This window comes from Leucoraja erinacea, chromosome 16, assembly GCF_028641065.1.
Source record: "Leucoraja erinacea ecotype New England chromosome 16, Leri_hhj_1, whole genome shotgun sequence".
Taxonomy (NCBI): domain Eukaryota; kingdom Metazoa; phylum Chordata; class Chondrichthyes; order Rajiformes; family Rajidae; genus Leucoraja; species Leucoraja erinaceus.
The window spans coordinates 37,369,469-37,386,884 of NC_073392.1; the positions used below are offsets into that span (position 1 = coordinate 37,369,469).

A 17,416-nucleotide genomic window follows, 5' to 3' on the forward strand; every position below is an offset into this window, starting at 1 on the left:
GGCTCTGGGAGTTGAAGTGGGGGCGGATCCGGACTGCAACGGCCGTGAGCCCCAGGCCGAGTTCGGTGATCGTTTGCCCGCTTATGTTGCTGTTGGAGGTGAGACATTGCGTCACGCCAGGGTCTTGGGCCTGTCCCAACTTGGCCGTCAGTTCTGCGACAGGCCGTTGGCGCGCAAAGATTTCATTCGCTACAAAAATTTCGGAGCCCCACGTGATGTCGCGCACAACTACATACCCCTCCGCACTTTTCAGTGGGACCGGCCCCGCGTGGCCATACGATGCCCGTGCGCCTCAACATGGCCACGAGGTCGCGTAATTTGCTTGCCAAGGACACGTAAGTGGGACAGGCCCTGTACTCTGAGAAGTTGAGGAGCAAGGTTCTGAGCTAATGACTCATGTGCAGTGTGGAAGGGTTTGCAAAGAATCACCAGCTACAAGAGGAAACAAGTTCTAGGCAGGTTCAATAGACAGAAAAATAACCCCTGGGACCCCCTCCCTCCCCCTCCCCAATTACCACTTCACACAGCCTGACTCTAGCCTGCAAAACCGGAAATCTCCAGGACTGGACATTGTTTCCCCCTTTACCCACAAGCTCCGTGCCGAACAGCTGGCACCAGTCTACACAGACAATTTCAACTAGTCCCTGCAAATCTGTCTGCCCCTGCCTGCTTCAAAGTCCCCACTATTGTTCATGTACCCAAAAAGCCAAGGATTACTGGTCTAAATGACTACAGGCCTGTTGCACTGACCTCTGTAATCATGAAGACCCTTGAAAGACGTGCTGGCTCATCTGAAAAATATCACAAACCCCCTGTTGGACCCCCTGCAGTTTGCATACCAGGCCAATAGATCTGTGGATGAAGCAGTCAATCTGGGCCTGCACTTCATCCTATAGCACCTAGACCGCCAGGGGACCTAGGCGAGGATTTTGTTTGATTTTACCGCTGCATTCAACACCATTGTGGCAGAATCCAAACTTTCTGAGTTGACTGTGCCTGAACCCCTCTGTCAGTGGATCACCAACTTCCTGACAGACAAGAAGCAGCATGTGAGGCTGGGAACGCACATCTCGGACCCGCAAACGTCAGCATAGGAGCACTGCAAGGCTGTGCATTTTCCCCTCTCCGTTACTCTCTCTACACCAACGACTGCACCTCCACAGACTCCTCTGCAAGTTTCTCAAGTTTGTGGATGACACAACCCTGATTGGACTGATCCAGGTTGGGGAGGAATCTGCCTACAGACAGGAAGTGACACAGCTGGCGGCCTGGTGCCATCGCAACAACCTGGAGCTCAATGCTCTCAAGACAGTGGAATTGATTGTAAGACTTTAAGAGAGCTCCCCCTCCCCTCCCCCCACCATCAACAACACCCCAGTCACATCTGTGGAGTCATTTAAGTTCCTTGGAACCATCATCTCCAAGGACCTTAAATGTGGGGCCACCATCGACTCCACAGTCAAAAAGACCCAACAGAGGATGTACTTCCTGTGGCAGCTGAGGAAACATAATCTGCTACAAGCAATGATGGTCCAATTCTATACTGCCATCGTGGAGTCTGTCCTCACCTTCTCCATCATGGTCTGGTTTGGCTCAGCCACCAAGCACATCATCCGGAGGCTGCAGCGAATCGTTCGATCAGCAGAGAAGGTTGTTGGCTGCGACCTTCCCTCCATTGACGAACTGTACACTGCAAGGGCCAGGAAGCGAGCAGGTGACCCCTCTCACCCTGGCCACAAACTCTGAAGCACTACCCTCCGGAAGACGAGTCCGGACTGTCGAAGCCGCCACAGCCCGACATAAAAACAGCTTTTTTTTTCCATGAGCATTAGCTCTACGCAACAGCCAAAAGTCTGTAGCCTCCTTTTGCTCTCGTATTATATTTCATTCTTCACATGTTTAAATTATAGTGTTTTATTCTTAATTGTCTCCTGTATATCGTGTTGTTACTTGCGAGCAAAGCACCAAGGTAAATTCCTTGTATGTATACATACTTGGCTAATAGAATATATTCAATAAAATGTATTCAAGAATGTATTGATTAATTGACTACTGATTTACATACAATTAGGTATAATTATGCTGCATTATTAACAATTACTTTGAACTTGATGAAAAGGCACTAAATATGCAAAATGGATTTCACTATGTAATGTTTAATTGCATATGTGACAATAAATATCCATTGATCCATTCATAATCTTAAGGTTCAATTGGGAACTAAATGTGATGTTAATCAGACATACAAAAATATAAATCTAGCAATGGAGCTCACAGGCTTGTTTTCAACATGGGGAATGGATTGAAATACCCATTATATTGGTACGGAAACATCTAATCCTGATCTCAGATGATATGCAGATTTGAGGCAGATTAATACTTGTATGAGGGACTGCCTAAGACGGCCAGGTGCAGAAAACCATACCTCAAGAGCAAATGGACAAAACAAGACTACTCTTCCCAAAACCCATCAAAAACAAGCCTACTCTTTTCCTAAAACTCATAAATAAAACAAAGCATGTTGCAACATTAAAGGTGCCCAATGGTTGTACAAACTCGGACATGAAATATAAATCACTGGTCAATGACAAAGGTTATACAGTCAAATTCAATTACCACATACCACATAATAAATTCCTTAAGATCGAGCAAAAGAAGGATTATTCTTTACAATAATTGTAACATTACAGTTATTATACCGTGTAAATCCACCTCCGGACTCCATCATATTAATTATTTCTTCTGGGTAGAAGTGATTCCCTTTTTGATGACAATTATCCGATCTGATGACCCTTGGTTCTTCAATTATTACAGCTGCACGATGGCGGCAGATGCTTCTGCCTCACAGCGCCAGAGACCTGGGTTTGATCCTGACTGCGGGTGCTGTCTGTATGGAGTTTGTACCTTCTACCTGTGACCACGCGGGTTTTCTCTGGGAACTCCGGTTTCCTCCCACATTTGCAAAGATGTGCAGGTTTGTAGGCTAATTGGCTTTTGTAAATTGTCCCCAGGAAAGAACTTTATAGGAAAGAACTGTTGGATGGGTGATCACTGGTCAGATTCGGTGGGACGAAGGGCCTGTATCTCTAAACTAAATTCCTGCTCACATTATTTGTGGTTGTTTATTATTCATACTGACTATCATCAGTGTTATCATCCTGGGATTTTTGTAACCAAGGAAAAGAAAACTTGGATTTACCATTACGGGCAACAGAATTCTTTATACTCTAACATCTGTCTAATCTTATCTCTTTCTGAAAATGAGATCTGACATTAAGAACAGAGATAAACAGATGCAAGGGTACATCATAGTTTCACCGTAACACAGGTGGGGAATTTGATACGAGTTCTTTTCCTGTATTCTGACAACATTTTTCATCTGAACATAGTTTCCCCCAGGACCAAAATGTTTTGTCAAAGATGCAAAATTAAAATGATTTCTGTCATCAATTGTTCATGCACATTCTACAGGGAAACAGCTATTCAAATGTCACAAATCTTGGTTCTATTTCAAAGGAGTCATCAATTTTTTTTTGATCTTGCCACACTAGTAAAAGTTTATTGCATATAAATCTGGATGCAATACTAATTACACATGAAATTTAGAAATCATCACTTACGCTTGGCATATCCATCCCCTGGGTAGATGTATCTATTAAAAGCATCCAAAATATAGACTCTGTTGTCATCCATAAAATCTCTCTCATGTCCATTTCCCTAAGAGTGAATAAAAATCTAAAGGTTATTTTTAAACTTAGAACTGTTCTTCATTGGACACCAAAAAACAATGCTGACTATCTGTTTATATACCTGCATCATGGTTAAGTGCATAAGACAGACAATGCCCTCGAGTTTAATATATTTAAAGATAATCAAGGTAATTCACTTAATGGGCCTGTCCCACTTGGCGATTTTGCCGGCGTCATATCAATGTCGCCAAAATATTTGAACATTTCAAAATCCAGCGGCGAGCAAAAAAATGTTGCGACGCTTGAAAAAACACCGCGCGTCATTAAAAAACAGGTGCAGGAGGAGGCTATTCGGCCCTTCGAGCCAGCACCGCATACGTTATACGTCATCACGCCGCGTCACCACCGCCTCATACATCATCACGCCGCCTCACTCCGCGCACTTTGCGGCGACCTGATACATCAGCCAATGATGCTGGCAGTCTCCGAAGAAAAGGCCCGTTACTCCTTTAGGATTATGTAGGTTTTATCTTTTGCAACTCTGCTTGGATATCCAAATGTTGTCTCTATGAATGTTGTTATTATGTGTCTGTATCATGTTTCTCTATAGGTGAGTAGACAATATATAATGGTATGTGTAAGCAGGACATTGAACATCAAGGGACAATTACAATGGTTCTACAACACTAATAGTCAGACACTTGAAAAGCCTAAATGGGCAAGTGCCAAATTCCCAACCTCAGACGTCCAAAGACGTACAGGTTTGTAGGTTTACAGGTTAATTGGCTTGGTGTCAATGTAAAAACAAATGTCCCTAATGTGTGTAGGGTGGTGTTAATGTGTGGGGATTGCTGGACAGTGCGGACTTAATGGGCCGAAGGGCCTATTTCCGCTCTGTATCTCTAAACTATAAACTAAACTTAGCTGTGACACAGGAGGAACCTTAGCTCCTGGCCCTTTAGAAAACAACAGATGGGGGGTGGACAGAAGCCAGACACCCTGATGTTCAGGTAAGCAAAGGAAGGGAAAATGCTCCTGCAAACATGAGGCAGAGTGGGATGGGAAAAATTGAAGCAACAGAGGCCAAGGTTTAGCTATTGAAGAGTTTTGTTTTGTTTCATTAGAGATACGGCATGGAAACAGGCCCTTCGGCCCACTGAGTCCATGCTGACCGTTGATCACCTGCATTTAGCAAAGATTCCATAACATAGAAACAAAGTCTATGCTAAATCATCTTTACTGCCCACCCAGATTCCACCAACAAGATTCTACCTTTGATCCTTGCTCAGTGATGTTGAGGCAGAGAATTCCACCCTGAACAACCTATCAACTTGATTTTACAAACCACTATTAAAGGTTAAAAAAAATCACACAACAACTCACAGAAACAGGTGCAGAAACGACAGCAGGTGAGACCACAATATGGAACGAGCTGCCAGTTGAGGCAGGTACTATAACAACACCTAAAAGACATTTGTACTGATACATGGATAAGAAAAAATTAGAAAGATATGGGCCAAATACAGGCAGGTGGGACTACTGTAGTGGACTAGTTGGGCCGAAAGGCCTGTGTCCATGCCCTATGACTTCATACGCCTCTATAAGCTCCTTCCTCAGTCACCCGCGCTCCAGGGTAAAAGTCCTAACCTGTCTAACGTCTCTCTGTTTTGCTCAGGCTCTCAGGTCCTGCCAACATCTTTGTAAATCTTCTCTGCAAGCGTTGCAACTTAATGGCATCTTTTCTATAGCAGAGTGACCAAAACTGAACACAATCTCCAAGTATGGCCTCACCAACGTCTTGTAGAACTGTAACATAGTTTCACTAGCTCTCGACTCAATTCCTTGAATGATTGAGGTCAGCAATGGCAAAAGCCTTCGTCACTACCGTCTTGACCTACGATGCCTCTTACAGGGAATTATTTACTTGTACTCCTAGATGGCTCTGCTCTACCATGCACCTGTGAGTCCTATCATTCACTGTGAAGGTCTTGCCCTGGTTTGACTTTCCACAATGCAACACCTCACACTTTTCTCAATTATAATCGATGAGCCATTCTTGGTCCACTTGCCCTGTTGTAATTTTTGATAAGCATCTTCACTATCTATTTTAGTGTCATCTGCAAACTTACGAATCATGCAATTTTTGTCCAAATGATGCGGTGTTTACAAGGGCCTTGACGACAACATTTATATCTCTCCAAGCCCCAGATAAGGTCGCAGAGGACTGGAGAGTAGTAAATATAATTCCTTTGTTTAAGAGAGGAAGCAAAGGCAATCCTGGAAATAAAAGGCCAGTGAAGCACACATCAGAGTTTGGGAAGCTACTGAAGAGGATTCTTCGGGATAGAATCTACTTGCATTGAGAAGAGATGAGTCAATTAGGGACAGTCAACATGGGTTTGGCTGTGGGAGCTCATATCTTTAGAACTTGATTGAATATTTTGAGGAGCTGACAAAGGTGATTGATCAGGGTAGAGCAGTGGATGTGCGGTGGGAGATTGCAACCTTCACGTGGAGAAGGAGAAGGAGAAGGAGAAGGAGAAGGAGAAGGAGAAGGAGAAGGAGAAGGAGAAGGAGGAATGGAGAGAGAGGAGATGGAGATGGAGAAGGAGATGGAGATGGGGATGGCGATGGAGATGGAGAAGGAGAAGGAGAAGCAGTGGATGTTATTATCTATATGGATTTTAGTAAGATTTTAGAGGTACAGGATGGAAACATTCCCTTGGGTCCACCGAGTCCGCGATCACCCTGAACACTAGCACTTTCTTACACACCGGGGACAATTAACAATTTTAATGAAACCAATTAATTTACAAACCTGTACGTCTTTAGAGTGTGGAAGGAAATGGGAGCACCCAGAGAAAGCCCACGCAGGTCACGGGGAGAAAGTACAAAGTCCGTACACATAGCACCCATAGCCACTGTTCCACAAGACATTTGATAAAGTCCCACATGGTAGGCTGATCCAGAAGATTAAGATGCATGGAATCCATGATGACTTAGTCGTTTGGATTCAGAACTGGCATAATCATAGAAGACAGAGGGTCGTGGTGGAAGGGTGTTATCCTGTAACCAGTGATATTCCACACAGATCTGTGCTAGGACATCTCATTTTTGTGATATAACTGACTTGGACATAAATATAAGGTAGACAAAAGTGCTGGAGAAACTCAGCGGGTGAGGCAGTATCTATGGAGCGAAGGAAATAGGCAACATTTTGGGCCGAAACCTTTTTAAGAATGATGTGAGGGTGAGGGGGGGGGGGGGGGGGGGGGGGGGGGCGGGAAGATGAAAGGAAGAAGTGGAGCCAATGGGCTGAGGGAGAGCTGAGAAGAGGAGGAGAAAGTAAGGACTACCTGAAATTAGAGGTCAATGTTCATACCGCTGGGGTGTTAACTACCCAAGCGAAATATGAGGTGTTGTTCCTCCAATTTACGGTGGTCCTCACTCTGGCCATGAAGGAGGCCGAGGACAGAAAGGTCGGATTCGGAATTGGAGGGGGAGTTGAAGTGCTGAGCCACCGGGAGATCAGGTTGGTTATTGCAAACCGTGCGGAGGTGTTCGGTAAAGCGATCGCCAAGCCTACGCTTGGTCTCACCGATGTAGGATGTAAATATTGTTGGTTGATGAATACATTTGCAGATTACACCGAATTTTGTGGCGACTGTCACACGGGAGGCCGGTTCCCCCAACGCAGCCTGTTCCCCTAACGCAATATTTGACCACTCACCCATAGACCCCACGGGAGGCCTAATCCCCCAACACAACCAGTTCCCCAACGCAATCCCCAACATAATCCATTCTCCCAACGCAATATTCACCCATAGCCCCCACGGGATGCCCGTACTCCCAATGCGACCCGTTCCCCCCAACGCAATATTCCACCACTCACCCATAGCACCCAACTGCGCAGGGGCTACTCATTTCTCCTTATTCACCCACCCTTATTTTAAACTTTAAAAAAAATGCAATTGCACTTGCTTGGCTGCCAGGACTCAGTGTCCTGGGATTGCAACATTGTAGCGAGCAGGGCTACAATCCCATTGTGACATCATAGCTGTAAGTGCCAGCGGAGAGGGAAGATTTCTTTCTCAAATTGGGGTTTTGTAAATTAAAAAATGTGAATCTTTTAAAATATAACATCAATCTGATGCTTGGGTAGTTTAGACCCCAGCGGTATGTACATTGACTTCTCTAACTTCAGATAGCCCTTGCTTTCTCTCTCCATCCCCTTCCCCTTCCCAGTTCTCCCACCAGTCTTACTGTCTCTGCCTGCATTGTATCTTTGTTCCCTCCAGTTTAAATTCCATTTAGAATATTTTGGAAGACCAAGAAACCAAGAACCAAGAACCAAGAACCTGACATCAGTCTGAAGAAGGGTCTTGATCCGAAACGTCCCCCATTCCTTCTCTCCTCAGATGCTGCCTCGCCCACTGAGTTACTCCAGCATTTTGTGTCTACCCTTAATATTATTAATGTACAGAGGGATTTTGAGGTCCGGGTCCATAACTCCCTGAAAGTAACAACACAGGTAGATAGAGTGATAATGAAGGCATAGAGTGTGCTTGCTTTAACTGGTCAGGACGTTGTGTATAAATAAGAGTCATGAAATCATGTTTATCGGACTTCTGTTAGGCCTCACTTGAAACATCGTGTGCAATTCCGATCGCCCCATGACAGGAAGGATGTGAAGGCTTTAGAGTGGATGCAGAAGAGGTTTACCAGAATGCTGCTTGGATTAGAATGTATTACCCACGAGGAGAGGTTAAACAAACCTGGACTATTTTCTCTGGAACATTGGAGATTGGCAGGAGACTGATATAAGAATCTACAATTCTGTGATGAGATGGACATAGAGTCCAGGCCTAGTTAGTTGCCACTGACTCTTAATTGCTGTCTCATCTGTCTGCTGAGTTGACATAACAAAGTGATGTGTGCTACAGTCTGAACACTATTCCATAAGAAAGATGTAATTTATGCTATAAGAAGCCTCCTTCATAAATTCTAACCCTGTTTGTGTTTACCACAACATAAAGTGCTGTGCAAAGGCCTTTTAGACTAGTCATTAATCACATCCCACTGGAGCAGCATCTGAAAAATGCCAGGCCAAAAAGGGCACCTCCAGCATTTCCTGCATTTTATAATCTTCGCTATTGAAGCTGAAGTCAGCTAAGCCCCTGTGTATTAATTTAAAACAAACTGGATAGGATTTGATTTCCTTGCAATCCCTCTGTGATCTTATCTTTCCCACTGGTTCTGCAGAATTTATTCCTGCAGTTTTGCTCATTTAGTAACCAGAAAGCATTTCAAGTAAACAGCCCAGTTCTACCCTCATGAGAAAATTATTTTATTTTAAAAGCACATCAACAAATACTACCAACCTAAAACCAGATTTCAAACCATTGCTTACAATTTGCATTAATTTGGTGTTTTCATAACATCTCTGCAGCTAGAACCAAACAAAACACGAATACAAAACACATGGGTTCCCTTTACCTTATATAGAAAATTGTTTGTTTTTGTTAAGTAGATATGTATATTCATTCACATTATACCTTATTATATTATATTGCTAACAGTAAAGTAGGGCGGCATGGTGGTGCAGCGGTAGAGTTGCCGCCTTACAGCGCTGACAGCGCCGGAGACACGGGTTTGATCCTGACTACGGGTGTGGTCTGTACGGAGTTTGTGTGTTCTCCCCGTGATCTTTGATTTCCTCTCACACTCCACAGACATACAGATTTGTAGGTTAATTGGCTTGGTGTTTAAGTATAGTGTTATTGTGCGGTGAATGCTGGTCGGTACGGGCTCGAGGGTTGAAGGGCCTGTTTCCACCCTGTATCTCTGAACTAAACTAAACTAAACCAAATTAGATGAAATGGTTCAAGAAGATTCATAATTTAACAGACTTTAAAAGTGGTGGGAACTAAAGAGACTATATCAGAGATGGTCGCAAGCTAAAATTAAAATAATTATTACATAGTTTACATAGGATGAGGACGAAATAGTCTACAACAAATATATCTATTTCTACCTTAAAGGTACAAAGGCCCAGCAGGAAAAGTGGTCTAACCAAACTTAACAGGAGAAGTGAATTATGGTATTTGATTAAAAGAAAAATCTTATAATGGTGCTGGAAAGAAAAGTAAGCCTGAGGATTGGAGAATATCCAGAATTCATCAAAGGAGAGCAACAAAATTGATAACGGACAGTAGTAAACAAGAATAATCAAATCAGAAACATTAGAACAGATTGTAAAAGCTTCTATGGATACATCAAAAAGGGGAAAAATAGCAAATGCTTAAATGGGTCACTTATTGAGTGAGACAAAACAAATGATATTGGACAACAAGGAAATGGCAAGAAATTAAACAATTATCTTATGCCTGTTCTTATGGAAGACAAAAAATGTCCCAGAAACTGCAGAGCAACAGGGTAAGAATGATGTCGAAGAAAGAAATTTGCAACAATAAAGCAAATTAGTGATTAGTGATAATCAAAAACATAAACAGAGAATGGTAGAAGCACTCTGAACATTTGGATGAAGAGTTATTGGCCTGAAACATTGAACTCACTAAAGAAAAAAATGCACGGACAAAATTAACGGAACTGATACAGTAAATCTACCGGACCTGATGAACTGTATCCAAAGGGTTTGAAAGAGGTGAATATGGAAGTTGTGGATGCAAAAGTTATCATCTTCCAACATTTCATTGTATCTAGAAAGGCTCCAACTGATCAGAAGGTAGCAAATATTATCTCAAGCAGAGCACATTGCAAATGCACAACGTCTTTTTCCCAGGGTTGGGGAAACAAAAACTAGAAGATACAAGCTCAAGGTGAGGAGGTAAAGATCTAATAGGAACCTATTTATGGAGAGAAACAACATTGGAAATTTATGGAAACAACATGGAATATTTAGAGAAACACAGACCAAATAGGACTAGCTTAGATGAGGCATCTTGGTCAGCATGGGCAAGTTAAGATGAAGGGCTTGTTCCATCCTATATGACTCAATGACACTGTAACAGGAACCTGACTTTCAAGAGGTCTTCGATAAGGTGCTGCAGAAGAAGCTACTAAATAATAGGATCAGGAAGAAATGTCCTGGCATAAATTGAGGATTGTTTATTGGTGCCTCAGAGATCACTTGTAGGGTTTCAGCTGTTCAAAATTATATTAATAATTTGGATGAAGTGTCAAAGAGTAATAGAACCACATTTGCATAATGTGGAGAAACATGAAATCATTCACCATGCCAAAAATAAAAAGGTGGATTGTTTTTTAATGATGAGCGATTGAAAGGTGTTGGCCTTCCAAGGTACCTGGGTGCCCTTGCTCATGAACTACTGCAAGTTAACATGCAGGCACCTATTACGACAAAGGAGACCATTTGGCCCATTGGATCCATGCAAGCCTCCATCAGAACAACCCCATCCACCACATTTGTCGTTCACTGCATGTACCATTATCTCATTGCTCTCAACTTCCCATTGATTGATTTGGTATTTACCATTCTGCAGATCAGTTGCAGTTGACCTGGCAGCACATCTTTGGGACGTGGAGAGAAACCCTGCTGAGGAGCACAGTGAGAAAATGCAACCTTCTCCAAGTCCATACCCGAGTTGATGATTGCACCAGGCTCTTGGAGCTGTGAGATAATGGCTGTACTACTCACTGAAGCCAACCTGCTCAAAGTCAGTCTTTACTGAAGAGGTCTTGTAGTATAAAAGGAAACTCCCCTCCCTCCTGCTATTTGCGAGACGGCATTAGAAAACCTATGTACAGGTCTAATGTCTACCAAAGGAAGGATATGCTTACAATAGAAGGAATACAACAAATATTCACTATTGATTAGCTGAATAGTTGGTGGGGGGAAGGAAGAGGGGGTGTTATTTGTATTAAGAGAAATTAAGTAAGCTGGACGTTTACACTTTCGAGCAGTGAGCAGTGATTATCGAAGTATAAACAGATTCTGCAAGACTTCTGATATAATTTTCAGATATTAAGGAAACTAGGTAATGTAGATACAGGAAAGTAAAACAAAGGTAAAAGACCAGTCGTGATCTTATTGAATGGGAGAACAGGCGTACGGAGCTAAACGACCTATTCCTGCTTTTATTTCTTCCAATCATCTATCCCCCTGACCAAGGAGGCAGGACTTCTGGTGGATTATTCAACACGTGTGCTAAATGTGACCACATGGTGGAGCTATAACATAACAAACTCAACGTGAATTTGAACTGAGCCATTACAGTTTTTGTACAAATTTCTGCGTACTGACTTTGTGACCTATGTTGCCTAGCTATGTAGATTTTAGATTGTAAGACTATAATACTATGTGGCCAATCTAATATCTCCTTGAACATCGTTTTATATATCATGTACCAATTACCACAAAGTATGAACTGATCCTTATATAGCACCTTGATATATATAATGCCAGCCATTGATCACCCATTCACACTAGTTGATGTCTGTTATCCCTTTTTTTCTCATTCATTCCCCTAGGAGCAATCCACAGAGGTCAACTAACCTACTAACACTCCAAGACAACCTGCGGGCATCTTAAATATCTCTCCTCACACCTGAAGCTTATGTTCTTGAGCTTTAGAATATTTTATCCTGGCTTGTGTTATAGGGAGAGGTTGGATAGGCTGGGACTCCTTCATGGAGTGTGGGAAGCTGGGGGGGGGGGGGGGGGGGTGTAACTTTATTGAGGTGTACAAGATCATGAGTCAAGTCAAGTCATGAGCAGGGAGATTCTACTGCAGTTGTACAGGGTCTTGGTGAGACCACGCCTGGAGTATTGCGTACAGTTTTAATCTGAGGAAGGACATTCTTGCCATAGAGGGAGTACAGCGAAGGTTCACCAGACTGATTCCTGGGATGTCAGGACTTTCATATGAAGAAAGACTGGATAAACTCGGCTTGTACTCACTAACATTTAGAAGATTGAGGGGGGAATCTTATAGAAACTTACAAAATTCTTAAGGGATTGGATAGACTAGATGCAGGAAGATTGGTCCCGATGTTGGGGAAGTCCAGAACAAGGGGTCACAGTTTAAGGATAAAGGGGAAATCTTTTAGGACTAAGATGAGAAAAACATTTTTTACACAGATAGTGGTGAATCTCTGGAATTCTCTGCCACAGAATGTAGTTGAGGCCAGTTCATTGGCTATATTTAAGAGGGTTAGATGTGGCCCTTGTAGCTAAAGGGATCAGGGGGTATGGAGAGAAGGCAGGTACAGGATACTGAGTTGGATGATCAGCCGTGATCATATTGAATGGCGGTGCAGGCTCAAAGGGCCGAATGGCCTACTCCTGCACCTATTTTCTATGTTTCTATGTCAAGTCAAGTCACTTTTATTTCTATAGCACATTTAAAAAACAACTCTCGTTGGCCAAAGCGCTTTACATTGGTGGAGGTACTAACGTTATACAACATTGGTTCATAGATTAAGTACATACATAAATACATACATATAGTCTTCACTCAGAGGACGTCAAGAAAGGCTTGAGAATAAAGAGGAGCAGGGCTAAAGTCATTGCTCACAGTCATTTTCCCAGGATAGAGGATTCTAAAGCTAGAGGACATAGGCTTCAGGTGTGAGGAGAGACATTTAAGATGACGCCAGGTTGGCCAGTAGAGTCGCAGCCTCACACCGCCAGAGACCCAGGTTCATTTGTGAGATTGAGTGTTGTCTGTGTGGAGTTGATGCATTCTCCCTATGAGCATGTCTCATCTATTTATCTCAAAGACGTGTGTGTTAGTAGGTTAGTTGACCTCCGTAGATTGTTCCTAGGGGAATGAATGAGAAAAAGGGATAACAGACATCAACTAGTGTGAATGGGTGATCAATGGCTAGCATGGATTGGTAGGTTGAATGGCCTGTTTCCATGTTGTACGATTCTACCTCTCGATCCACCTTTTTTCACTATTTCTCATTATACCTCCACATCTGCCAAGACCAAAAATACTGCCTGAACCATTGCTCAATGACACCAGCTTTAGTGATGCAGTTCACCTGAATACACAGAAAATGTCACAGACTTTTAAATATGAACAAAGTTCAATGCAATTCCAGCTTCAATTGCTTTTGCAGGAGGAAAGGGGACAGAGAAGATTTACGAGGATGTTGCCAGAACTAGAGGGTCTGAGCTGTAGGGTGAGTTTGAGTAGTCTGGGACTCTATTCCTTGGGGCGCAGGAAGATGAGGGGTGATCTTATAGAGGTGTATAAAATCATGAAAGGAATAGATCGGATAGATGCACATAGTCTCTTGCCCAATGTAGGTGAATCGAGGTTGAGAGGACATAGGTTTAAGGCAAAAGGAAAGATTTAATAGGAATCTGAGGGGATAACATTTTCACACAAACAGTGGTGGGTGTATGAAGCTGCGAGAGGAAGTAGTTGAGGCAACGACTCAACGATATTGCAATGTTCAAGAAACATTTAGACAGGTACATGGATAGGACAGGTTTGGAGGGTTATGGGCCAAACACTGACAGGTGGGACTGGTGTGACTGGGTCATGTTGGCAAATTGGGCCGAAGGACCCGTTTCCACGTTTTTTGACCCCACCACTATGCACTAGTGTGTTGAAAACATCAGAGAAAAAATCAAACTGCTGGAGGAACTAGATTCCAGAATGTAGAGTTGCAATTGAATCCTTGATCTGGAGAAATTCACTTTCTACAAAGCAGACTTGGAAATGATAGACTGGGGTAATAATTGAAAATGCATTTTTTTGATGATATTGATTTTTAGCGCTCTCCATGATGCTGTACTTTGATGCATTCATGCCAGTGGTGTGCGCTGATGTCAACTAGCAGGCAATACCAATTTTAACGCATATACTTGGCCAGAAACCGGTATGGCTATAGAACTGAAGCAGGCCATAAATGAAAAATTGAGTCATGTGTAAGGTGTTAAAAAGGGCTTATCTTTACTCAGCCCACCACTGTGGAGCCTGGATCCACCACCCTACAACTAGCTGCTGTTTGAAGAAACTTTGTGTGCTCACATCAACCTCCCCAGCACCTTAGATAATGATTCCCTCAGAGGTGAATCATCCCGACTGCATCTTGCTCATCACCTGGGCCTATACTTGATAAAATCTGACCACTCGAGCCTCTCTCAAGCTTCCACCCTTTAATGTCCCATTATGCTGCCACACAATTGCTAGCTCAACTGGTTTAATGGTCAGATATTCTTTCCCTGCAGTTCTTAAAAGAACTACTTGGCCATTCAAAGTCATTGTGTCTTTGAAGATGGACATAACTGGCTTCAACAAGGATATTTATTAGAGGTGCATCATTTAATGGGTGTGTTGAGGCAGGGAATGGTGTGAAAAGATTATTCTTGGCAGCACAGGACTGCCAGTAGGTTAACAGCTGCAGTGGGTCAGCGAGATGACAAGCCCTCCAGCAGCAGGGAATTGGAGGCTAAATGAAGGGTGTAGGTGAGTAATAGATCCCTTCACTCCACTGGGTGAATCCAGGCACTTTTTATACCTTGAAAGAGGAAAACTAACTCTACATTAATGGATGTTGGTGCATAATTAGCTGATGAATGAAGAAAGAGTGTTGAAGATTTAAATCCAACCCAACACAAGAACCATGCACCAGCAAGCAGCAGAGATTCCATAGTCCTTGCCCTCCTACATTCCTGTCTTTTGGGCTTCTAGGATTGTCAAGGTCAAACTAATGCGGCCTCCATAAAATTCTCCAAATCTTCTAGAAGAACAAGTAAACCAACAGGAGTTGGGCCATCTGATGTCAATCCCCCCCAGTGTAGAGATTCTAATTACACTCAGTCCCACCAGACTGCTATGAGTCGAACACCAGTCTAACGAAACAAACCTGCGTCAGGCTCTGCCACAGAAGACATTAGCAGGTAGGGAGAGGGTAAGAGTCAAGATGGTCCTCACAACTTCCTTGTAAATGAACCATCCTTGCTGACTCCGATGAATTCCTAGAGAAGAATGATTTGTGATGGCACTGAGAACCTCGAGGCTATGCATTGGAAGCCCAGCGCAAACAGCAAATGGAATGGACCACTCAAACAACCCATCCACACATCCTCCAGGATATCTCCTGCCACGTGTGTGATATAGTCTATGGGTCCTACCTTGGCCTCATCAGTCACTGCAGAATCCAGAACCAGGTCTACCTAAGTAACAAAATAGAGAGGGGCTTCATATCAGTTTCTGCACTATAAGCTTTCTATCATCCCAGGATATTAATAGAGTCATAAATTCATACAACACAGAAACAGGCCCTTCGGCCCATGTTATTGATGCCAACCAAGACGGCCAATCTCATTTGCCAGTCCCATTTGCCCTTGTTTGGCCCATATCCATCTAAATGTTCCCTATCCATGTACCTGTCCAGGTGACTTTTAACTGCTGTTATGGTACCTGCCCCAACTATCACCTCTGGCAGCATGTTCCACATATCCATCAACATCTAAGTGAAATCATTGCCCCATAGGTTTGTATTAAATCTTGCCCCCCTCACCTTAAATCGATGTCTTCTGGCTCTTGATTTCCCCTACTTTGGGAACAAAACTGTACATTCACCATATTGATTCCCCTCATGATTTTAGACACCTTTATAAGATCACCCCTCAGCCACATGCACTCTAAAGAATAAGTATTTAGCCTGCCCAACCAGTCCATGTAGCTCAGGCCCTCGAGTACTGGCAGCATCCGTACACTTTCCAGCCTAATGACAATCTTCCGATGGCAGACTGGCCAAAATCCAACCTCTAATAAATGCCCTTGTTGAATCTCTCGTTACCAACATCTTGTACAACTGGAACATAATGTCCTAACTAGAATACTCAAGACACTGACTGATGAAGGCCAATGTACTAAAAGCCTTCTTTACCATCTTCTCTACCTGTGATATCACTTTCGGGGAACTATGTACACATACTCCAATATCCCTCTGCTCGACAACACTCCCCAGGGCCCTACCATTCACTGTGAAGATACTGCCCTTGGTAAAGACTGATAGGGAATTCCCGATTGCTCTATTAATTCCCACCCACATTTACTGGCATTCTGTGAATTAAACTTGGCCTGCCTTTTGTACACCTTCCTGCAGTTGGCCCAAATCACTCTAAACCTATCCTATCCATGTACCTATGCAAATGTCTTTTAAACATTGTGATAGTACCTGCCTCAGCTACCGCCTCTGGAAGCTCCCTCCATACACCTACCACCCATTGTGTGCAAAAGAAAGTTGGCCCTCATGTTCCTATTAAATCATTTCCACTGCACCTTGAAACTATATTGTCTGGTTCTTGATTCCCCTACTCTGCGTAAAAGACTCTGTGCATTTACCCTATCCAAACCCCTCATGACCCTATATACCTCTTGAAGTTACGTACAACATACAGGCCTGATTTTCAACAAAGAAACCCTGTGCATCCATAGAATTAGTACAGTGTCGGGGCGGTGAGCAGATTGCACAAGAGGTTTTGTTCACAATATGGCTGAAATTATATGTTGATAGTTGACTAAGCTGCGGCCTCTGGCTTAACAGACAACTCTCAATATATCGGAATGTGATTGTGGTATTATGTTGTTTTATTCTCTTCAGCTCTTCGCCAGCTCATAAATCACTACTCTCCCAATTTGATCTTGTGTTAAATGAAGACTCCATGGGTCCAAGCTTTGCAAAATTATTAAATATAAATTAAGAAAATAAGGTACCAA

The 17,416-nt window shown here is 43.1% G+C and overlaps 1 protein-coding gene across 4 annotated transcripts in view; it reads right to left on the minus strand.

Annotated features, from left to right (window-relative positions):
* hdac11 (histone deacetylase 11) overlaps window positions 1–17,416 on the minus strand; it is a 120,117-nt gene that overhangs the window by 14,897 nt on the left and 87,804 nt on the right. For all 4 annotated transcript variants that reach the window (XM_055648191.1, XM_055648189.1, XM_055648192.1 and 1 more), the window contains one exon: window positions 3,621–3,717. In XM_055648191.1, coding sequence (XP_055504166.1) covers window positions 3,621–3,717 — 97 coding nt within the window. The remainder of the gene's footprint in view (window positions 1–3,620; window positions 3,718–17,416) is intronic.